The following is a 24,602-nucleotide window of genomic DNA, read 5'->3' as shown; positions in this document are numbered from 1 at the left end:
CATCACCCGCAGACTGATGGACAAACGGAGAGGGTGAACACTATCTTAGAGCAATACTTGCACTGTTATGTCAACTACCAGCAGGATAATTGGGTCTCCTTTTTACCATTGGTGGAGTTTGCTTACAACAATGCTGTGCACACCCACACACAACAGACTCATTCTTCGCCAACCTCGGATATCACCCTCAAGCTTTTGCCGCCCCTCGGGTAAACCCATCCGTCCAAGTGGAGGAGGAGTTCGTACAAGAGCTTCAAGCAATGCAACAGTTGTTGAAAGAGCAGTTGGATCAGGCCAAGGAGGATTATAAAAGGGCAGCTGACCAGCATCGCCAGGAGGGTCCCACCATCCAAGTGGGGGACAGAGTGTGGCTGTATACACACTACTTGCCTACGGAGAGTCACTGCCACAAGCTGCAGGATCGGAGGGTGGGTCCCTTTGAAGTAGAAGCGCAAATCAATCCAGTGGCTTTCCGTCTGAAGCTGCCCCCCACTTTCAGAATACACCCTGTGTTTCATCGCTCCCTGCTGACATTGGAACATTCCCTCAACCCTCACAGAGCACCCATGGAGCTGACTCCCCCTCTCATTGTGAATGGGCAGGAGGAGTACAAAGTTGAGCAGATCCTAGACTCGAGGAAGTGCCGGAGCCGCCTCCAGTACTTAATACACTGGAAGGGGTATGATCGGTCAAAACATTCTTGGGAAACAGCTGAGGACGTCCATGCACTGGACTTGGTGAGAGAATTCCATGAAGCCTACCTGAGCAAGCCCAGACCTCAGGGGTGGAGGGGAATGGTGCATGGAGGAGGGGATGCTGTTGAGCCCCAGCTCTTCCAGGAGAATCAGGGAGGGGAGCCAGTTGAGCCCCAGCTTCCCCAGATAGAGCAGGGGGAGGAATCAGAGATAGATGAGGCTTTTGAGGGCCATGAGGGAGGGGGTGTAGTTGACAGGCTGCCAGTTCCCACGGACAGCTCTCCCGTCGAAGCAGACCATGCTCCACCTACAGACGCCCCAACAGAGCCGTTGGGGGATGACCGGGCTAGCGCACCAGCTCCACCCCCCCAGGATTCCCCTCCTGGCACTTCAAACGCCTTCCCACCTCCTGAGGCACCTATCAAGCCTGTACTGTCAGTTGAGCTGGTAGAAGCTCGCCCCCCCCTTCGCCCTGCACGAGATGCTGTGAGAAGGTGGGACTTCGAAGGAGTCAGAGATTGCGGGCAAAGACCTTCCCTGACTCGGTTGCTGAGTCAACTTTCTTCACATGCTGCAGAGTATGCCTAGGTAGCTTAGTTAAGGACTGTAGTGAGTTAGCATAGCTAAGTCTATGAAACGCATTGCCTTTGATGTTACTCTAATAAAACAGGAATTAATTCCAGTCTCGCCTCCGTCTCATGATTCGCACTCTGGGCAGGACACCTAGGATTTCTTGTGAGGAAGGAGTAGAGGAGAGTTCATGGTGAAAGGGCCCCTTGTACACACCAACCTGTGCAGAAGCACACTTGAATAAAACTGGAACTTATGCATTCATCTAAACACACAATAATCATGGCTAGGGTTGCTAGGTTCAGGGCCTGAGTCCGATCCTGTATCTTTATCTTCTGTATCTTTAAAAGTTGTACAGGAGGAAGGGAGAATTCTGCCTTGTGGTTTTTCCCATTACAGGGTTGCAAGAACACCTGCACTTGGCTGACTTTCTCTTCTCCTAAAGATACAGGATCAGTCTCAGGCCCTGAACCTGACAACCCTAATCATGCCAGATTGGTTGAAGCCTGGAGGTGTACCAAGGGGAGTAGGAGGTAGAGAAAAAAAATGTCCCTTCCTCTGTCATTTTGGTTAAAGGAAGTAAAGTTTGATGCCTATGAGGCAAGCACTAAGGCTGCACTCCAATGCATGTCTACTCAGAAGTAAGCTCCATTGCGTTCAATGGTACTTACTCCCAGGTAATATGCATTGGATTGCAGCCTAAGTCCCACTTTGCAGCCATTTTACATCTCCTTATATATCTTTACAACAAGTTGGTGAGGTAGGTTGGGCCCAAGGGCATCAGCCTGCTCCACGAGCTAGAGGGAGCCCCAGCTGACAAAGCGTCAAGGCGAGTTAAGCAGCAGAGCGAGTTCGGCAGCAGGGGGAGGAGGCCAGGGCCCCCCACTCTGCCCGTCTGTTCCCTGACCTCAACTAAACCGCAGTCTCCAACCCATTGACGTAATAAACCTTAAACAAAACTATGCAGGTAAGAAGCCAGCAGGGGTGTGGGGGCTTTCCAGTGTTTTGCACCGCCTGCAGCATGTACGACTATCTGCCTGTTGGACAGCAGTCGTGGGTGTGCTCTCGGTGCAATGAGCTCCTGGCTCTCCGGGAACGACTTCATTTCCTTGAGGCCAAGGTCGCAGACCTGGAAAAGCTGAGAGAGGCAGAGAGGTGTGTGGAGGAGGCCTCAAGGGACGTTTTAGCTGTGTCCCACTCCAGCGATGATAGCTCTCCTGCTATCATGGAGAACGATGGTTTCGGGGAAGGAGAGCATCCAGCTGAGGAAGAGGGAAACGATCCCTTAGAAGGGACCCATTCCTTGGGGGATGAGCAGCTATCCTCTCGTGCCGAGGATATATCTCCAGGGGGTGGAGGGATCCTTGTAGTGGGTGATTCGATCATTAGGAACATAGACAGTGGGGTGTGTGATGGGCGTGTAGACCGCAAGGTGTTTTGCCTGCCTGGTGCGAAGGTTGCGGATATTGCCCGTCGTTTAGATAGTTTGGTAGACAGTGCTGGGAAGGAGTCAGTGGTCGTGGTGCACGTTGGCACCAACGACATGGGGAAATGCAGCCGTGAGGTCCTGGAAGCAAAATTTAGGTTGCTAGGTAGGATGCTGAAAGCCAGGACCTCCAAGGTGGCTTTCTCTGAAATGCTACCAGTTCCACGCGCAGGACCAGCCAGACAGGACCAGCTTCGCAGTCTCAATGCGTGGATGAGACGATGGTGGGGAACATTCTGGGACAAGCCGGGCCTGTACAAAAGGGACGGGCTCCACTTGAACCAGAATGGAACCAGACTGCTGGCACTTAAAATTAAAAAGGTAGCAGAGCAGCTTTTAAACTGACTGAGGGGGGAAACCCAACAGGAGCTGAGAAAGGTCCGGTTCAGAATAAACCTCCCCCCTGGGATAAAAACCAAAGAAATGATGAAATTTTAAAAGGGGTAGGCCTAGAAGTAGGCATTGTGAGAGCAGGGGCACAGGATATAAATTCAGAAGAGCAAAATTACCACAGGCCTAACCACAAGTGCCAAAGACACTTGAAGAGAGACACTGCTTACAAGTGCCTGTACGCTAATGCTAGGAGCCTCCGAACCAAGATGGGAGAACTGGAGTGCTTGGTCTTAGAGAAGAGCATTGATATAGTGAGCATAACCGAGACCTGGTGGAATGGAGAAAACCAGTGGGATACGGTTATCCCTGGATATAAACTATATCGGAAGGACAGGGAAGGACGTATTGGTGGCGGAGTCGCTCTATATGTGAAAGAAGGCATTGAATCCAGCAAGCTCGAAACCCCAAAAGAGGCAGACTCCTCCACAGAATCGTTGTGGGTGGTGATACCGTGCCCCAGGAGGGACTTAATACTGGGAACGATCTATCGTCCCCCTGATCAAAATGCTCAGGGAGACCTTGAGATGAGATATGAAATTGAGGAAGCATCCACACTAGGAAATGTGGTAGTAATGGGTGACTTCAACTACCCGGACATAGACTGGCTGCATATGTGTTCCAGTCATGACAAAGAAGCAAAGTTTCTAGATATTCTAAATGACTATTCCCTAGACCAGTTGGTCATGGAACCGACCAGAGGGATGGCAACCCTGGACTTAATCCTCAGTGAGGACCGGGACCTGGTGCGAGATGTAAGTGTTGTTGAACCGATTGGGAGCAGTGACCACAGTGCTATTAAATTAAACATACATGTAACTGGCCAATTGCCAAGAATATCCAACACGGTCACATTTGACTTCAAAAGAGGAAACTTCACAAAAATGAGGGGATTGGTAAAAAGAAAGCTGAAAAACAAAGTCCAGAGCGTCACATCACTCGAAAATGCTTGGAAGTTGTTTAAAAACACTATATTAGAAGCTCAACTGGAGTGCATACCGCAGATCAGAAAAGGTACCGCCAGGGCCAAGAAGATGCCAGCATGGTTAACGAGCAAAGTCAAGGAAGCTCTTAGAGGCAAAAAGTCTTCCTTCAGAAAATGGAAGTCTTGTCCGAATGAAGAAAATAAAAAAGAACACAAACTCTGGCAAAAGAAATGCAAGAAGACAATAAGGGATGCTAAAAAAGAATTTGAGGAGCACATTGCTAAGAACATAAAAACCAACAACAAAAAATTCTATAAATACATTCAAAGCAGGAGTCCATCTAGGGAGACAATTGGACCCTTGGATGATAAGGGAGTCAAAGGTGTACTAAAGAACGATAAGGAGATTGCAGAGAAGCTAAATAAATTCTTTGCATCTGTCTTCACAGTGGAAGATATAGGGCAGATCCCTGAACCTGAACTAACATTTGCAGGAAGGGATTCTGAGGAACTAAGACAAATAGTGGTAACGAGAGAGGAAGTTCTAAGCTTAATGGACAATATAAAAACTGACAAATCACCGGGCCCGGATGGCATCCACCCGAGAGTTCTCAAAGAACTCAAAGGTGAAATTGCTGATCTGCTAACTAAAATATGTAACTTGTCCCTCGGGTCCTCCTCCGTGCCTGAGGACTGGAAAGTGGCAAATGTAATGCCAATCTTCAAAAAGGGATCCAGAGGGGATCCTGGAAATTACAGGCCAGTTAGCTTAACTTCTGTCCCTGGAAAACTGGTAGAAAGTATTATTAAAGCTAGATTAACTAAGCACATAGAAGAACAAGCCTTGTTGAAGCAGAGCCAGCATGGCTTCTGCAAGGGAAAGTCCTGTCTCAGTAACCTATTAGAATTCTTTGAGAGTGTCAACAAGCATATAGATAGAGGTGATCCAGTGGACATAGTGTACTTAGACTTTCAAAAAGCGTTTGACAAGGTACCTCACCAAAGGCTTCTGAGGAAGCTTAGCAGTCATGGAATAAGAGGAGAGGTCCTCTTGTGGATAAGGAATTGGTTAAGAAGCAGAAAGCAGAGAGTAGGAATAAACGGACAGTTCTCCCAATGGAGGGCTGTAGAAAGTGGAGTCCCTCAAGGATCGGTATTGGGACCTGTACTTTTCAACTTGTTCATTAATGACCTAGAATTAGGAGTGAGCAGTGAAGTGGCCAAGTTTGCTGACGACACTAAATTGTTCAGGGTTGTTAAAACAAAAAGGGATTGCGAAGAGCTCCAAAAAGACCTCTCCAAACTGAGTGAATGGGCGGAAAAATGGCAAATGCAATTCAATATAAACAAGTGTAAAATTATGCATATTGGAGCAAACAATCTTAATTTCACATATACGCTCATGGGGTCTGAACTGGCGGTGACCGACCAGGAGAGAGACCTCGGGGTTGTAGTGGACAGCACGATGAAAATGTCGACCCAGTGTGCGGCAGCTGTGAAAAAGGCAAATTCAATGCTAGCAATAATTAGGAAAGGTATTGAAAATAAAACAGCCGATATCATAATGCCGTTGTATAAATCTATGGTGCGGCCGCATTTGGAATACTGTGTACAGTTCTGGTCGCCTCATCTCAAAAAGGATATTCCAGAGTTGGAAAACGTTCAGAAGAGGGCAACCAGAATGATCAAGGGGATGGAGCGACTCCCTTACGAGGAAAGGTTGCAGCATTTGGGGCTTTTTAGTTTAGAGAAAAGGCGGGTCAGAGGAGACATGATAGAAGTGTATAAAATTATGCATGGCATTGAGAAAGTCGATAGCGAAAAGTTCTTCTCCCTCTCTCATAATACTAGAACTCGTGGACATTCAAAGAAGCTGAATGTTGGAAGATTCAGGACAGACAAAAGGAAGTACTTCTTTACTCAGCGCATAGTTAAACTATGGAATTTGCTCCCACAAGATGCAGTAATGGCCACCAGCTTGGACGGCTTTAAAAGAAGATTAGACAAATTCATGGAGGACAGGGCTATCAATGGCTACTAGCTGTGATGGCTGTGCTGTGCCACCCTAGTCAGAGGCAGCATGCTTCTGAAAACCAGTTGCCAGAAGCCTCAGGAGGGGAGAGTGTTCTTGCACTTGGGTCCTGCTTGCGGGCTTCCCCCGGGCACCTGGTTGGCCACTGTGAGAACAGGATGCTGGACTAGATGGGCCACTGGCCTGATCCAGCAGGCTCTTCTTATGTTCTTATGTTCTTAAATGAGCTTCATATCTGAGTGGGGATTTCAAATCCATGTTGCTCAAAATGAAAAAAAAATGCTGTGGTAATTATGAAGTATTAATAAATAACCACAACAAATGAATCAATGAATCAAAAAATGCTTGATTTTTAACTATTTAAATATTGAATTTATACCAGCATGAGCATCTGAACAGAACTGCCAGAGATCTTAAATCACTTTGGAGGCTGGGCCTGGCAACCAAGAGGTTTTCTGTACCTTTAAAAGTTGTGCAGGAGGAAGGGAGAATTTCACCTTGTGATTTTTCCCATTACAGTGTTGCAAGAAAACCTGCACTTGGCTGAATTTTCTCTTCTCTTAAAAATACAGAATCATTCTCAGGCCCTGAGCCTGGCAACCCTAGTATTAATACGTTTGTCATAGTGGCAAAGTGCAATAGAGGGGCAGAGGAACAGACTGCCATCTTGGAGGGATGACAAGATAGGAAGCTGTTTAGGCAGGTAAAAACCTGACCAAGACATCTTTCAGTTTCCACAGACACTAAAATATTTATATATTTTTTTCTTCAGGACAATCAAAGAGCTAGAAACTTGCTTTCAAAAGAGAGAGTGGAACAGAAAAGAGAGCTTAGATTTGCAGTTCGTTAAGACTAGATGGCAGGTTAACTCAATAATCTGTGATGAGTCAGGATAGATTCCCTGGGTCCAGCTTCTGTGGTCTTAGCTCAGCTACAAGAATTGCTGCACACCTGCAAATCAAGTGGGGAAAGAAACAAGAGGGAATCCAGGCTTCCTGTTGGGGGAAAAGCAATTTTCTATCCTCAGAGCTGGCCTAAGACATTTTGCAGCCTAAGGTGAAGGACAAGATGCCCCACATCCCATGCATGGAAGCTGACTGGACTAGCAGCTGAATCTAACTTCAGCACTGGTGATGAGACAATGTCTTCCACTGCACTGCAGGGTAGCTGAGGGAAGAACAGGGCAGGCCACTGGGCACACATAGCTCTGTCTTCCAAAATCCTGCCACAACTTCCTCTCCTCCCCTCCCCCATACTGCCTGAACTGGCTGCCTCACTCTGCCTAATGGCAGGGCTGGCTCTGTTCAGCAGAAAATGGGGGAGAGTTGCCTTCATACGCAGCAACCAGTCTGAGTTTCTCATTCTATTTCTGCTGTTTCATTCCTTCTACTCACAGTCTCCTTTCTCTAAGAAACAAAGGGCAGTCAGTGTGCAATGTTTTTCCCCATTTATCCTCACAACAATGCAGTAAGAGAGTGAATAGGTCAAGGTCAACCGGTGAGTTTCATGGTGGCAGTGGTTCTGAACCCAAATCTCATTGGCCAAAGTCCAACACTCTTTCTCCACACTAGAGCAGCTTTGACCCTGTGCTTCTTCTAAAATTTGTCACGTGGTTATGTGGCAACTGTTCCTGGCATAGTACTGGGCCTGACAGACTACACCACTTTGACCCAGTGAAACTGTTCTTATTTTACAAAGAAACTCGGAATATTAAATTGGAACTCTGAAGAGGCAAAAACCACTTATTACAGAAGAGCCAAGCCCCATTGGGTTGCACAATTTAAGTAATCTGTCGATTGCCCAGTCTGCCCAAAGGTAGACCTCTAGTATTTCTAATTCAATCCCCATTGTTTCAGTTAAGTATGGTACAGTGCTGAACAAAGACTGGACAGAGAAGGGTTCAACTCTCCACCCATCAATGAACTTCACTGAGTGACCTTGGGCCAGTCCCTTTCTCTCAGCCTAAACTACCTCACAGGGCTGTTTTGAAGATAAAATAGAGAGGGGAGACTATATATGCCACCTTGAAGCCCTTGGAGGAAAGATGGGACATACATCTAGTAAATAACAAAATTAAACCAGTAACTTGTGATGTAAAGCACTGACGAAGAAGCTGGATCACGTTCTGAAGCTGCCTTCATATCAAAAGCCATTTACAGTTATGCTCCCCTGGAGCAGAGAGACAGCAGATGTTTCCCTGGATTAATGATGTGGGTCAATGCTCAGCTCAAAGACTGCATTGGAGTTGGCTGAAAACTACTGCAGATAGGTGGGTCACAACCAGTGTTCAGAACTTTTTATACATTCCCTGTTCTGGATTGCACATGGATGAAATAAGAGAGGTGTGAATGCAAGAAGGAAACAGGACAGTAAGGATACAGTTTGAGATGGTCTTATGGTCTGCAGGAGGCTTGAAGAGGTAGCCACATACTTTTCCCAAGCAAAAAAGGCTGTGAGCATACTAGTCGCCTACAGCAAAGTGTTTCCTTTGGCCACACCTGGGGGGACAACGGGTGGATCTGACGATCAGCTGTGAAATCTGTTTGAAGCTGATTTAAAAAAACCCCAAACAAGCTGATTCCACCAGGTTTTAGAATAAAAAGCGGTGAGGTTTGACTAGCATTGCGTGCCCGTTTTCAGAAGAGACAGGTGGAGACACACTGGAACTGGCACAGCAGTGAGTGTATCTCTGCCCATAGTGTAGAGGCCTTTGTGGAAACACAAAGTGTGCCTCTAGGACAGCCTTTCCCAACCAGTGTGCCTCCAGATGTTGCTGGACTACAATCCCCATCTTTCCTGACCATTAGCAATGCTGGCTGAGGCTGATGGGAGTTGTGGTCCAACAACAACTGGAGGCACACTGGTTGGGAAAGGCTGCTCTAGGACACTGAAGCCTTTACACAATACTCTTTCAGTGACAATAGCACAAGATGTAGGCAGCGGAGCAGAATACATACAGGCACAGAGTGGAGGTGAAGGGATAGCCTTGCTATCATTTGCCCATTAAAACAGCTGGCTCAAGGTAGGGAGTATGTACAATCTGCAAATAAAAATAATTAATAAACTGATAATAAAGTGAAAGTGTTACAAAATGGCAGGCTATTGCTGGATGGATTGCTATGTTGCCTGTTCTTGTGTTTTGAATTGGAAATCAACTGGTTAAGGTTTTTATAGCTGCAGGAAGAGAAACAAGAGCAACTGCTAATGTCTGCACATGAAACCATTGTTAAAGGCACAGCTACAGAGGACAGCTGAAAAATTGGTAACCCCAGGTGGGGAGAAGTAAAGGCAGGCTACTGATGCTAATGCTGATGCTTCTTAGTCTTAGCCTTATTATTATGTAGATTAGTTCTCCTCTCATGTAGCTGTACAACAGGTGAGCTATGCAACAGATATATTAACTCTAGAGAATATTCACTAATAGGCAAGAAAACTGTGAGGTTTACAATGTATCAGAAGGCTGTCTTCACCATCATATGACATTGGCCAATACAAAAGCTTTGAAATTAATAAAAATAAATTTGACACAGATTTCTAGGATGAATAATGAGAGAAATATAATTTTCTAGGTTAGATTCTCTGTAGTTGGTATTTAATGGCAACTTGGTAGTTGGTATTTAATGGCAACTTAGTAGTTGCCGTTAAAAACTTAAGTATTTTTGTTATTAGAGATCTCTACAGGTTATTTTATAATCAGCCGCACTCCAAACCTGGAAAAACCAAAGCAGTCAAACGAGAGGAGGCAAAACAACAACTCAACAGAAACTTGGGAGAAGTGTAGTCTCTTTGTCTTTGTCAAGAGCAGCTGAACCCAGTGCTTACCTGACCTCCCAGCAGCTGAGTCTCTGCTGCTGATCAGGAGAGAGGAGCAGAGTGACAGGGAAGTCAGCATGGTGCCAATACACTCAGCTTTGAGAGAAGAAGTGGAATGTGTGTGAGCTTAACCCTCCCTGCACCTACAGTAGCCACACACCAGCTGTATTTCCCTGTGATGTTCTGGTTGCACAGGAACAGGACGTGGAGATGGAAGCAAGCCTATCTAGACACCAGGAGAAGACACTGCTACCAAGGAATCTGTTACAGCCTTCTTTGAAGGAGATGGACTGTTGTGCAATGATGGGACTCTATTGCATATTTGTTCTCTCTCTCTCTCTCCATATCTCTAGAGTTTGCAGACTAGATTGATTTGATATTTCAGCCTGTTTTATGATATTTTGTGGTATTATTTATTGATACTGTTGTAATTTTTATTATTTCTGAATTGTTTTTATCATATTATTTTGTTCTTGCTATGGAAGCCGCTTTGAGGTCACCTGGTGATGAAAAGCGGCGTACAAATATACAAAATAAATAAATAAATAAATAGAAACAGGAGTAACACAGGAAAGAGGCAAAGTAAGAGCACCACCAACAAACATACAAAAAAGTAATTCTCCATCTTGAGATGGCAGGTGTTGCCACCATTCACCATATGCTCAGAGGCACATGTAACCAAATTCTTCCAAGCTACATAGGAAGTGGATTGCACTGTGAAAGACCAACTCAAATTGTGTTTGCATTTTGACAAATTTGTAGGGCAGTCCAATATCTCAGAGATGAAGTCAGGTCTCCTGCTCCCCTGGTGCATTCGCTATAGCTGCCCAATTTCCCTGCTTTTAAAAGTTTGATAGAAATATCTGTTGGATATAGGTACGTTCTTAAACTGTAAGGTTTTTGCCTATTTGTGAATTCCTCTGCTTCTTAATCCGGGAGGTAAGAAATGGGATCCTGTGCGAGTTTGCTGAGAATGGATTGATCATTTGCATGCTTACTGAGTTCAGTAGGATTTACACCCCTGCAATCATGCTTAGGATAGGTAAAACTGATCACATGGGATGGGGAGGGGAGAAGGGGGAGGGGAGCAGGCAGGGGGAGGGGGACAGGTTTGATCATTTGCATGCTTATTGAGTTCAGTGGGATTTACTCCCATGCAATCATGCTTAGAATAGGTAAAACTGACCATGGGGAGGGAGGCCTGGATTGGGCAGAGGAGAAGGAAGAGGGGAGGAGGGGAAAGGCAGGTCTGATCATTTGCATGCCCATTGAGTTCAGTGGGATTTATTCCTGTGCAGTCATGGGTAGGATAGATAAAATTGACCATGGGGGAGGGGAGAGTAGAGGGAAGGAGGAAGAGGGGAGCAGAAAGATGGAAAGGGAGAAGGGGGGATTGCAAGGAGAGGGGCAAAAGAAGGGGGAGGGAAGGGGCAAAAGGGAGGTGATGGGAGGAAGAGGGGAGGGCAGGTTTGATCATTTGCATGCTTGATCATTGAGTTCAGTGGGATTTACTCCCATGCAATCATGCTTAGGACATGTGAAACTGACCTGGGGAGGGGGAGGGAAGGGGAGGGAAGGGATTGGGTGGGTGGGCACTGGGCAGAAGGGAAGATCCTTTCCTTTCCAAAAGGAAAACATTGTGAACAGTATCATTCTTTTTCAGGGTTTCCCCCACCTTTTTATTTTACAGCAGGCACATGTAGCCTCCCACCCAAATTTAAAGCAAAGCTGTCCCTGGCCACATCCACACCAGATCTTTATTTCACTTTAGACAGTCATGGCTTCTCCCAAAGAATCCTGGGAAGCGTAGTTAGTGAAGGGTGTTGAGAGTTCTAGGAGATGCCCTGTTCCCCTTACAGAACTTCAATCAGAGTGGCTGACTGTTAAACCACTTTGGCCAGCTCTGTCAAGGGAATAGGAGTCCCCTCCTAGCATCCTTCACAAACTACACTTCCCATGATTCTTTAGGGGAAGCCATGACTTTCTCAAGTGAAATAAAGGTCTAGTGTGGCCCCCTGATTAGGCAAGCCCAGCAGCTGTGAGTCTGGCTTTTAGAACACTGACAGTTGGTTCTTACTGAGTATGCCTGGCCTTATAATGGAGTTTAATGCTAAATTTCTTAAATTAATTAAAAATCAGCCAGGCATTTTTTAAAACTTTAAACAGCAGAAGATGGTCAGAATATGGGGCAAGGTCAGTAACAGGATTACAGGTACTCTGTGAACATGGCTGATTTTTAATGAATTTCAACAGATTATGAGAACTCTGACAGAAAAAAGTCCAAAAGGGCTCTGGGGTTTTTCTCTCTTTTTACACTTTGAACTCTCAATTCTCTCTGACTGTTTTGTGTATTGCCATGAAAATTTAGAGGGTTGTTAAGCAAGCACTTCTGAGTTCAGCACTATAAGTTTTGTAAGGTTTTGTTTTGTAATGAGTGTATGGGAAGTGTCAGAATGGCATGAGGGGTATTTTCAATTTAACATTGCGGAATGCGAAAAATCCATGCTGACTATAGTATACAGCTGTATAATGTTAAAACACACACACACATTCACAAAGCTGGGAAGGGGGGGAATGTATCACTCATGACTAATCACCAGAGTGATCAGATGCTAAGGAGGGTCCTGCACATTTGACTTGGATAGAAGAGGGAATTTTAGCAGGTGCATGAAAGAACAGGGATGCCTTCCTTTTACACAAGTCATAAAGTTACAGGGACTTTGTTTGCATCTGGTCACCTTACTGATAACCCCACAAACAATAGCCAGTAGGAATGCATAACATTCCTCCCACAGCAATCCAGTGTTATTGCAGAAACAAACACTTCCCCAAGTGTACAATGGTATTACAGCTGCTGACCAGGGTTGACCGCTACTGTGTGAGACAGATTGCTGGTTAGTCATTCACAATGGACAACTGGTGTTTCATTAATGGGAGCTAATCACCGCTGCAGTCCAGGGGAACGGGCAGAGAAATGGCTTTAAAAGAGGATTAGACAAAAATATGGAGGATAAGGCTATGAGTGGCTATTAGCCATGATGGCTATGCTCTGCCTCCGTGGCTGGAGGCAGCATGCCTCTGAATACCAATTGCTGGAAACCGCAGGAGGGGAAAGGGCTGTTGCGCTCAGATCCTGCTTGTGGGCTTCCCTTAGGCATCTGGTTGGCCACCGTGAGAACAGGATGTTGGACTAGGTGGGCCATTGGCCTGCTCCAACAGGTTTTTCTTATGGAGAAGACAAAAAGTTATGAAGGCTTCTTTATGAGGAAAGGTTACAACATTTAGGGCTTTTTAATTTTGAAAAAAGATAATTAAGGGGGATAACATGACAAAGGTATAAAAATGATGCATGGAGTAGAGAAAATGCACAGAGAGCAGTTTTTCACCCTCTCTCCTAAGGACAGAATATGGAGAAACCGACTGGTTCCCAATCAGAAAGGGTGTGAGATAGGGGTGTACTTTATCACCCTATTTGTTTAATCTATATGCAGAACATAGTATACGGAAAGCAGGATTGGACCAAGATGAAGGAGGTGTAAAAATTGGTGGGAGAAATATCAATAATTTAAGATATGCAGACAATACCATACTACTAGCAGAAACCAGTAATGATTTGAAACGAATGTTGATTAAAGTTAAAGAGGAAAGCACAAAAGCAGGACTACAGCTGAAAGTCAAAAAGACTAAAGAATTAACAGAAGATTTATGTAACTTCAAAGTGAAGTGACTGTTAAATACAGGCTCAGGAAATCAGCTAATAGAATCTTCAAAAGCCTGCTGTGATGGATTTGCATTGCACTTTGCAGATAAAATAGCATGCATTCATAATTACTTGTCTGTCATATTGTTGGCTGAGTCATAGATGCAGCCAGGACAATGTCTGGTCAGATTGTTTCAGCTTGTGCAACTGAAGGTTGTGGACAAGCTGCTTGGAGCTTTGAGGCCTGCTACACGTATCTTGAACCCTTGCCCTTCTTGGCTATTATATTCTGCTAGGACCAGGGATGTTATTTGGACCTCAGAAATGATTAATGCTTCTTTGAGGGAAGAGATTGTGCCTGCTGCACTGAAAAAGATGGTGGTGCATCCTTTGCTAACGAAATCCAATCTGGACCCAACAATCCTCGACAATTATCACCTGGTGTCTAATGTTTCAATCTTAAGCAAGGTTCTGGAGCAGGTGATAGTATCACTAGTAAAAGCAGTCTTGGATTAAACCAATTATCTGGATACATTTCATTCTGCCTTTTGGCCTAGTTATAGGACAGAAAAAGTTTTGTTCACCCTGGTGGATGATTTATGCTGAGGAATGGACAGGAGGATTGTAACCCTGTTGGTTCTCGTGGACCTCTCAGTGGATTTCAGTACCATTGACTGCTGTATCCTTCTGGGTTGCCTTGCAGGACTGGATCTTGGTGACATAAATTCACAGTGTCTCTAGTCCCTTCTGGTAGGGGGAACCAAACCAGTAGACCTTGGGGACTTCTGTTATGCTCTTTGACTTTTGGGGTGCCATAAAGTTCTATCATGACCCTCCGTGGCGCAGAGTGGTGTGCGGCGGTAATGCAGCTGAAGCTCTGCTCACGGCCAGAGCTCGATTCCAACGGAAGGAGGAAGTCGACTCTCCGGTAAAAGGGGTTGAGGTCCACTCAGCCTTCCATCCATCCGTGGTCGGTAAAATGAGTGCCCGGCATACGCTGGGGGGTAAAGAAAGGCCGGGGAAGGAACTGGCAATCCCACCCCATATATACGGTCTGCCTAGTAAACGTCGCAAGACGTCACCCTAAGAGTCGGAACGACTCGCACTATAAGTGCGGGGACACCTTTACCTTTTTTAAAGTTCTATCTGTCCCACAAGCTTTTTTAATAGTTATGTGAAACCACAGGGGGAAGTTATCCAGAGGTCTGGGCTGCACTATCATCAATATTTTAGTTTACTCAATTTGTTAATTGCTTCCCACAACCAATGGAACCCCCAAAGCAATTTACAGAACAAAAACAGAACAAAAAATGCAATAAATATTCAATAAAACAATACAATATGACTATACTACCGTGCTCATCTTTTTTGTTGTCATTTAAACCATAAAATATCCACCCCATACAACATACACAACAATATGCTGATGACATTCAGCTCTATCTCTTATTTCCATCTAGTAATCCCAGGGGGGATCGTGGAACCTCTGAACAGGTGTCTAGACATAGTTCCAGGGTAGATGAGGACAAACAAATCGAAACTTAATCCAGTGAATATGGAGTTGCAGTGGGTAGAAAAGCCAGTTGACCTGGCAGGAGGTGATTGGGCACAACTAGTTCTGGATGGGGTTGCACTCCCTCTACAGGACCAAGTTCACAGCTTGGGGGGGGGTTCTTCTGGACTTGACACTCTCTGTGAAAGCACAAGTGGCAGTAGTGGCTAGGAGTGCTTTATACCAGCTAGTTACTGGACGGTATGTCAGCTGTAGCCCTATCTAGATGTGATGGATCTTGCCTCAGTTACACATGCCCCAGTTACAATCAGACTGGAATGCACTTTGTGTGAAACTGCCATTGAATACAGTTCAGAATCTTCAGTCAGTGCAAAATGTGGCTACTTGGATGTTAGTTGGGACAAGCTTGCTCAGAGCACTTTCAATATTACATCAGCCACACTGGCTGCCAGTTTGCCTCTGGGCCCAATTTGAAGTGCTTGTTATGATCTTTAAAGCCTTTATCTGTTTCGGACCCGTAGAAATCTGCTTGGGTCTTATGATAAGCCTCAAAGGTCTTGTTTGTGGATCACCCAGTGGACATAATTAGACTGGAGGGGACATGTGATAGGGCTTTTTGTGTGTGTGGTAGCTGCCTGTTCCTGGTACCCCCTTCCCTGAGAGTTGCATTCTAATGCATCAGTCTGTCAGAAATTTCTCAACCCTACTTTCCGAAAACAGCTATCCAGATATTGAGTGAAACCAATGAAGCGCGTTGCCACCAATATCCAACTTGGACACCATCTCTAAAGGAAGAGCAAGATCAATGGTATGAAAAGTCACTGACATCCAGCAGAATCAACAGGACTGTGCTCCCCTTGTCCATCTGTCAGTGCAGGTCATTCACCAGACTGACAAGGAAGTTTCAGTACCCAAACAAGATCTAAATCAAATTGAAATGGGCATAGAAAATCAGGTTTATCTAAGAGTGCCTTGATTTGGTTGGCAACATGTCCCATGCCTTTAGCATATTTATTTATTATTTGATTTATATCCCGCCCTTCCTCCCAGCAGCATGGCAGAATGGGGGCCTGTTGTTAGACTCCATCTTCCATCAGTTCCATGAACAGGGATGGGAACTGTAGTCCACCACCTGGAGGGCCTCAGGATCCCCATCTCTGCTTTAACAGGTGCACACAGTGGCAGCTGGCGGCTTCATGTCAGTGGGTCAGTGGAAAGTTTTATTCCAGACTTTCAAGTAGCCATCCAAGGTGCTAAAACATATTCCCAAAATAGGCTCAGCACCTTGGGCAGCTCCTTTAATGTTCAAACTAATACATGGAGCAGATTCTACTGCCCCGCTGACATGGAGCCACCAGCCACCACTGATTGCACGATACACAGAAATTCAAGAGGAGCTGCTTTGCCTCTGTCACTGCATTTGTTGAATTTCTGCCTCATGCAAATGTTGAAGGCATCTCCAGGCAAAAACGCAATTTGGTAGGAATAAAACGAATGACCTCTGCCAAAGACCTTGGAGAGCTATTGCTAGCAGACAGCACTGGGCTAGATGGACTAATAGAACTGGATTTAGTACAAGGCAATTTTGACAGTGTTGTGCGTCTGCTGTCAAATTACCATGAATGAGTCTATCATTCTAGTTTGCATTTGCCTGAAAATGTTGCCTGATTAGGATGGGGATTTCACAACAGAATGTTAATAACTATTCATGGTCCTCTGAATAGGCAATTCACCTGCAGGGGTGATGCCTGAGTCAAGTGCTTGGCAGATTAGTTAATGGAAAACAAGAGCTGAACAGTTCTGGATTTGGAGTTAGAGGGTGCTCTAAGCGGCTGATGGTGAATCACATTGTGGGTGTAGTGCCTCTTTTTCAGGACATCTGGTGCAGGTAACAGTTCGCCTCTCAAGAGCGCTTTTTCCCCTTCACTGATGTTCTACTTGTACATTTGTAAATAAAGCCAAGTACTTCGGGGTGGGGGGACCTATCCTACAAAGTAGGATAGCCCATAAAGTAGGTAGGTAGCCCATAAAAATATGCACAGGACATTCATCAGAAAAAAGGGGCAAGCCTATACAAAATCATCTGGACTTTTTTTTTAGCTCAAGGTGGGTGACCTTTTGCAGTGGTGGGTGGACAGGTGCTTGGGATTGCATAGCAGTGGCCTGGGCACACTCACTCATTCTTCTTCCCTCTTGCACACAGACACTCATTGCTTCCCTGCTAGGGTGGAGAAAGGCAGACCCTTCCCCACTCCAACACTTTGAAAGTGGGGGTTGCACTGGTCTCAGCTCTCACGACACCAGCTTTCAAAGGATATCAATGCTGGAACAGAGAAGGGCAGACCTCCTTCTACCCCAGCAGAGAGAGATCCTGTTTCTCCCAGTCTGCCAAACAGCTGTCAGCTGGGGGGAGAGTAATTTAGATGGGGAAAGAAGGTGCATGGGCATAACTCATCCTGTACATCTTCCTTCCCCGTTGCAATCACGCTCCCTTCAGTCTACCAAGCAGCTGTTTGGTGGCTGAAAGAAATGAGATTTGAAGGCACATGTGAGTCACACCATTCATCCACCTAGCTCAGCAATGCCTACTTTGACTGGCAGCAGCTCCCTGGGATTTCAGACAGGGGACATTCCCAGTCCAGCCTGGAGATGTGGGACCTTCTGTACGCCAAACAGAGGCTCTACTACAGACCTTCAACCCCTCCCCCTTGTGTCTTTCTCCCATTCAGAATTCTGCTCCCACCAGCAGCCTGGGTGGGGGTGTTCTCAGCAGTGTGGGAGCAGCTGTGATGGCCCACTTGAAAGGTCAGTTTCATACTGCCCATGTAGATGTTTTAGTTTAAATGCTGGGGGGAGCTTGTGGCCAGCCAGATGTTGCTGGACTCCAATTCCCACTAACCCAGCCTTTCCCAACCAGTGTGCCTCCAGATGTTGTCGGACCACAATTCCCATCTTTCCTGACCATTGGCAATGCTGGTTGAGGCTGATGGGAGTTGTGGTCCAACAACATCTGGAGGCACACTTGTTGGGAAAGGCTGCGACTAACCACAGCCAGCATAGCCAGTAGTCAGGAATGATGGGAATTGGAGTCCAGCAATACCTGGAGGCCACAGGTTCTCTATTTATGGATTAAATGTCTTAAGAAAGCTCCTCTCTATGCCCGCAATTGGTCAATTTACTTTCTTAAAGCTGCAATCCTATGCTCACTTCTATGGGATAAGGCCCACTGAGCACCATGGCAAACCTGCATAGATTGCCTTCTTGCAGGGGCCTCAAAAGGTGAGGCCTCCATTCTAAGCAGGAGCATTTCCTTGCATAAAGGTGCAAGAAGGTCTTCTTTCTATTGATTTTCCATGTCACACAGCCCTCCTACAAAACATGGCCGTTCTGAAAGCTTACTGCTTCTTCTTCAATAACAAAAAAGAAATTGTTCAATGAAACAATTCCAACCTCTTAAATTTTCGAGGATCTAAAATGTCTGACTAGGAACCTAAAGGAAACATCTGCAACATGCCTTACACTGTTCTAGAGCAGGAAGAATGTGCAGAGATCCTCCATCCCTCCCCTTTAGTTGTCCGAAACAGTCTTGGGTGACTCAGTACGTCTCCTCTGAAGTAAGCGACTCGAGGATTACGCAACCTAATTTAAGCAGGTTGAAAAGCACGCAAAGTTATTTGGACTGATTTGGAAAGCGATAAGTGCTAACGATACTTTTACAGTATCTCCATTATGAGCCTCTCTATTTATAAAAGCTATATTAACTCCTGGCTCTCCGGCAGGGGCTGACCTTGAGCCGAGGGTCTGCTCGCTTGAAACTGTGTCAACACAGCGGCATGCTTCTCTCGGTCCCACAGCGCAGACAGACCACCTCCTGCCAACGAGCTATCACGTTCACCAAGCGCCGGGCAGCCCGGCGGTGATTGCTTGCCAGGCGTCTCGCGTGCGACGGGATTGGCTGTTCCGGCGCTTTCACGTGAAAAGGGACGAGCAGGGTTTGATAAGCAGCTGGAGCGAGCTGGCGTGGTTAGTTAGTCTGCGTGCGAGGAGTTGCAGTGAAGGGAAGAGGGTGGATTTGCGGGAGAAATTGAGCGGGGGAGGGGGGAAGTCAAAAAGTCTTATGCGGAGTTACTTCTCTGCTAAACAAATCAGAAACATTGATTTGCATTTCATGTGTTAATGATCTTCCCTGTATCTTTATGGTCTTCTTCTCGGGGTTAGTTTGCTCTGTTTAACGCAATTATACCAGGTAAGCTTAATGAGGGAAATAAAAAAGAGGAATGTTGTTGATAACGCTTTGCGGGTGAAAAGGCGATACCTAGTAATAAACTGGATTATTGCAACGAAGTTGCAATCCTGTACCCACTTGCTACGGAGCTGCACTCGGCAGGACTTTTCCGGAGCAAGCGTGTATGGGATCGGTGCCTTTCTTTCGCTCTGGCATAAGTTGCGTGGTGGCTGAAACATCAGCGCACCTAACTCGAGGCTGTAGCCTATCTGCACGAGCCTATTCTTTGACTAAGAGTTTTTGGAAGACCGAATTTTAGAGGTAAAGGTAAAGGCGTCCCCGCACTTGTAGTGCGAGTCTTTTCCGACTCTTAGGGTGATGTCTTACAACATTTACTAGGCAGACCGTTTTTTTTATATGGGGTGGGATTGCCAGTTTCTTCCCTGGCCTTCAGCTGCGTTACCGCTGCTTACCTCTCTGCGCCACGGAGGGTCCTGAATTTTAGAGGAGGAGTCTCAAATTATATAACTAACTCCTACTTAAAAAGGTGTTGGTGTGTTTTTTATTGGTAATTCTAAAACGACTTGCTTTTACCAGCTTTGTAGATTTGGCTTAATATTTTCTTGTAAAATGACTTGTTCAGCATAATTATTCTCACTATGAGGTAGTTCTTACAACAAATTGTTTCTGTAAGATAGGCATGGCTGTTCTTGAGTTCTTAATCTTGGAAATTCAGAGGGCAGTGAAAAAACGAGGGGTGTGAAGGAAGGATGAAGGAAAGGATTTGGCTGCTTGCTTATTCTGTCTCCTTGTTTTCTCTGTTGCTTTTTGTAACCTTGTCAAAATTGAAGTGTCCAGCATCCTGGTAGTTTTCCTCCAGGACCAAATAGGGAGTGTGTTCTTAAAGATCCATTTAAATGGCTGTTTGGAAACCTCCTTCCCAGGATTCTCAAAAATTCTATCTGCATCACTGGGCCCATCATAAAGTCAATTTGTACTCTGGCTGAAACTGTCTCTTCTGAACTTGTGGGAAAGCTGTAGTAATAAAGCATCTCTCTTGCTCCAGACATGCCAGCTATTGTAGTCTTAAGTGGCTCCTATTATAACCTCTGCATTACTGTTAAGACTGTCATAGGAAACCATAGTTGGCAACAAGCAAGTGTGCTTCAGGAATAGTTACTGCTGGCTTCCTCTATGTAATATGTATCTATGTAGTACACAGATAAGTTATCGGGATAACTAATGAATTTAACTATTGCATATGTCAGACTTGCTTCAGACATGGATTAATAGGGTTGTAGCTGATTAAGTCATACTCAGAGTAGACCCATTTAAAACAGCTCCTCTTACTGGGTCTACTCTGAGTATAACTAAAGCTGCAATTACAACCCCACTTACCTGGGAATAAGCCCCACTTAATTTATTAGAACTTAATTCTGAGTAGACATGGATAGGGTTGCATTATCAAATGGATATAACCCATAATATTTAAAGTTGGGTTGTAGAAAATATAATAAAATATTGTCTGTATGGTCCATAAGAGATTTCATAGAATACAAAGAGTTCTTGCTCGTGAATGTTGTTTAAATGTCTTTTATTTCTAATACAGGATAAGCTTTTTTGTTCTTGTGTATTAGGAGCAGTGATTACCTTCCAGATACGAATAGGAATATAGGTATCTAAAATCCTTTCTCCCCTCTTTATTTATTGATAAAACAAACAGAAGAAGTTGTAAAGCAAACACGAGTCAAAAACATGGCTGACTCAAAATGATATGTGGAGTTCATTCTAGTGTTTTGAATAGTGTGTTACTATTTTATCAGTGCTGTTTCTGGCTGTCAGTCACAGCTCTGGCTAATCTTGCTTGTGACTGAATTATTTAAAGCCTTCCTACCAGCACTCCATGAATTATGAAAGAGGGTGAGTGCAAGCAGGGAGCCTTGGCAGAGGCTTTCTGCCAGTACAGCCTAACTTGTCTGTGTTTGCATTGCAGAATGATACAAGTCCTGGACCCAAGGCCTCTCTCCAGTTCTATCATGCCTGTAGATGTGGCCATGAGAATATGCTTGGCTCGTTCGCCACCTGTGAAGAGTTTTCTCAGCCCACTTGATGAATATCAAAGAAGAAACTTTGTACATCGATTTAAGCCTCTCAGACCATGTCTCAATGTGAAACGTGAAACTGAGTCCCAAAACAGTGACTGGAAACGCTCTGCCAGCCAAGCCAAGAAGAGAGTAGTCTTTGCAGACTCAAAAGGTCTCTCTCTCACTGCCGTTCATGTCTTCTCTGAATTTCAGGAGAATCCAGCATGCGATCTTCAGTTTCACTTGTTAGACCTTGAAGACATAACAGCTGGCTTAAAACTCCATGAGGAAAAGAACTTGATTCTCGGTTTCACTCAGCCTTCAGCTGACTATTTGGACTTCCGGAATCACTTACAGAAGAACTTTGTCTGTCTTGAGAACTGCACCCTCCAAGAAAGGGCAGTGTCGGGGACTGTGAAAGTAAAAAATGTGAGTTTTGAGAAGAAGGTGCGGGTTCGGATCACCTATGACTCATGGAAAAACTACTCCGACATTGATTGCATCTACATGAACAATGTCTATGGAGACTCGGACAATGATACCTTTTCCTTTGCTGTTGACTTGCCTCCAGCCATTCCCACTGAACAGAAGATAGAGTTTTGTGTGTATTACCAAACTGATGAGCACACATTCTGGGACAATAATGATGGGCAGAACTACAAGATAGTTCATGCAGAATGGAAGTCTGATGGAGTCCAAGCACCAGCATCTCCCAGGAAAGGCTGCATGACTCGCAAACCTTCAAGGAAAGTGCACGAAACAAGCAGTGAACAAGTCGGCAGCCCTCGGATATCCAATGGCCTCTTTCCTGAATGGCAGAGCTGGGGCAGGATTGAAAACTCGTCTCCATATTGGTGAATGGAAGAAATCACAGAGGCATCTGCTGTTAGCAGCTGAACATCACTAACCATCAGCTTCTCAATAAGCAGTATAAGCAAACCCCCTAAAAAGGGTTTGCCAACTACTTAGAAAAAGATGACTAACTTCATACATTTATACTTAAAAACAAAACTATCAGCCACAACTTTGACTTGGGAGAGAATATTAATTTCAATGAGAATGTCGCCTAAAGTAGAAATGTGTGATTATATGTGTATTTGCTGTTTACTTGCCTTAACTAGGGGGTAAGAGAGAGGCTCGTTAAGAAGTAATTGTATGTGGTGGCATTTTGGGAAGCTGTGATTGTGTTTTGAGAAGCTGTGATGGGGGGGACGACAAGTTGAATAGATAGCCACAAAAAAGCTTGTGCCTACTTTATGTTAGTGGAGACTGTGAGAAATGCTGAACTGCCAAACTTTATGTGGGAATCAAGGCTAAGTAGGTCTTGATCATAATACAATTCAATATTTAGGATTGTGGTACAACAATGTCTCGGCAGGAATGAAGTGGAGAGAAAAGGAAGATGTAGAATGTGCTGTATTATAGGGGGGAAGTAAAGTATGGGGGCATCTGACATCTAAAAATTCAAAACAGATTCTTCAGGGATTTGCAAAGAGCAATAATATACAAAGATACTTGACTTCTGCAGAACTGGATTGCCACCTTTTATATTCCACAGGAAACAATGTGCCTTAAAGAGCTGTGTAACAGGCAACACTTCTTAACAGATGCAGTTTTTTGCCATCAGTGAACTGCTGTATGGCAGTGGGAAAGCTGCAACTGTTAAAATGTCTTGACTGTCAGGCTGGATATGTATGGAGGGGTGAGAAGAAGTGTGAAAAGAATAAGTGGTTGGGGAACTGTATGTATAAATAGGCGCCTACATAGCTGTTTCAGGAATTAGTCTTTCAACTTGATATACACTAGCTAATTTTGCAATCGCACTTCACAGGTAGATCTCCATCCTTCGTACACGAAGGCTATGCCTTAAACAAAATCCAGTAAGCTTTCCCAAGATTGCATGATTTTTGTCTTTTGAAATGCCTTAATCCTGTAGAAGTTGGCTGTTGGTTTGCTGAACTTGCCTTAAAATGTAGAGACATACTCTCCTTATTATTATCTTGCTTATTATTGCAGAATTTAGTAGTAACCTCCCCAAAATAGCTCTTCACGGCAGTGAAATAAACCTAAGCAATTTAAAGTCCTTCATATTGAAGGGGTGATACGTAGCTGCACTTCTCAAGCTGAGCGGTCTAAAGTAACAGTATGCATCGTGCACATAAATAGACATAGTTTTCTATTCACTTTCTCATACCTCATTTTTCTTCTGTAGCTTTTGCAGATACAGAAAGCCATGCTTTGTTACTTTCTAATTGTAGCGTGTATTCTTCCTCAGATATATCACATTTTGTAAATAACAGTGTGTGACTGTAATTTTGGCACAGTTTATATAGGACAAAGCCAATTGGAATAGAAGTGCGTGCCCACCTCTGTGTTCACTTAACCTGTTCTGTAGCGGTGGTGGTGTTGTCTATGGAAAATACGATCACATCATTATGTTTATCCCACCAGTATGGACATGGAATTTTCATTGTAAAAAAGGGAAAAGCCTCTTCCACCTTTTCCCCCGTCCCTACTGTATGGCACTGCTGTGTAAACAATTCACTTTCAAAATAAATTGTGTTTTGATAAATTTGGTCTTTTTTCGGGAACAAATTGAACAGCATAACATGGCTTTGGCTGGGGCAAGGAGAAGAGCAGGGATTCACTGGATTGTTCAGTCACTGGCAGGATCAGGCGGCCAAAAATAAACCCCCCACCAGGGGATATCTTACCACGGCTGTTGGCCAAATCTAACTCTTCCTGAACTCCTGTGGTCTGCTAATGTCTGTCTGTCCTGCTGACCAGCAGGGAATAGTTAAAAGCTACTCTTTACCTGATACTGCAGTAAAGCTTCCCATTTGTTTCCATTCCTGTCTGTGCCTGCAGCATGATCTCTTAGCCAGTTCCCATCATTCTATCTTCATCATGCTCTTAAAAGTCCCAAGATCCTGTCACACTCCAGCATCTTATATTGAAAAATAAATCCCCGGGTGAAGATATTTAGACAGGAGGGTGATGCTGTAAATGAAGAGGGTGGGTGAGTAGGAGGTATAATGAGGACACGTTCACCCTCCATTATCCCCACACCCTTGCTCTCTCATGTAAGCAAGCTGTGGGCTCTTATAGCCAATGCTTCCACAGCTAGATGCCCTGGGGTGAGAGTGTGTGTGTTTCATAGTCTGGTGTG

At 44.8% G+C, this 24,602-nt stretch overlaps 1 protein-coding gene and 1 long non-coding RNA gene across 4 annotated transcripts in view; one reads left to right on the top strand and one right to left on the bottom strand.

The window, feature by feature from the left end:
* The window catches only part of LOC133388918 (uncharacterized), a 40,181-nt gene extending 21,099 nt beyond the window's left edge, over positions 1–19,082 (bottom strand). The window contains exon 1 of the long non-coding RNA XR_009763980.1: positions 18,912–19,082. This is a non-coding gene — a long non-coding RNA (uncharacterized LOC133388918). The remainder of the gene's footprint in view (positions 1–18,911) is intronic.
* Positions 19,083–19,122: 40 nt separating this feature from the next.
* On the top strand, positions 19,123–24,005 carry PPP1R3C (protein phosphatase 1 regulatory subunit 3C). 3 transcript variants are annotated; one of them, XM_061635475.1, is made up of 2 exons: positions 19,123–19,147; positions 21,343–24,005. In XM_061635475.1, exon 2 carries the CDS (start codon positions 21,344–21,346, stop codon positions 22,289–22,291), a length of 948 nt encoding a protein of 315 aa, XP_061491459.1. In that variant the 5' UTR covers positions 19,123–19,147; position 21,343; the 3' UTR covers positions 22,292–24,005. The 3 variants fall into 3 exon arrangements, with proteins under 3 accessions (XP_061491459.1, XP_061491458.1, XP_061491460.1); XM_061635474.1 differs by lacking the exon at positions 19,123–19,147 and adding an exon at positions 19,155–19,370; XM_061635476.1 differs by lacking the exon at positions 19,123–19,147 and adding an exon at positions 21,001–21,024.
* Positions 24,006–24,602: the final 597 nt, after the last annotated feature.

The sequence above is a fragment of the Rhineura floridana genome, chromosome 7 (genome assembly GCF_030035675.1).
Source record: "Rhineura floridana isolate rRhiFlo1 chromosome 7, rRhiFlo1.hap2, whole genome shotgun sequence".
Lineage (NCBI taxonomy): Eukaryota > Metazoa > Chordata > Lepidosauria > Squamata > Rhineuridae > Rhineura > Rhineura floridana.
Note: the sequence above shows the minus strand (reverse complement) of the source record. Positions and strands in the feature narration are given on the sequence as shown.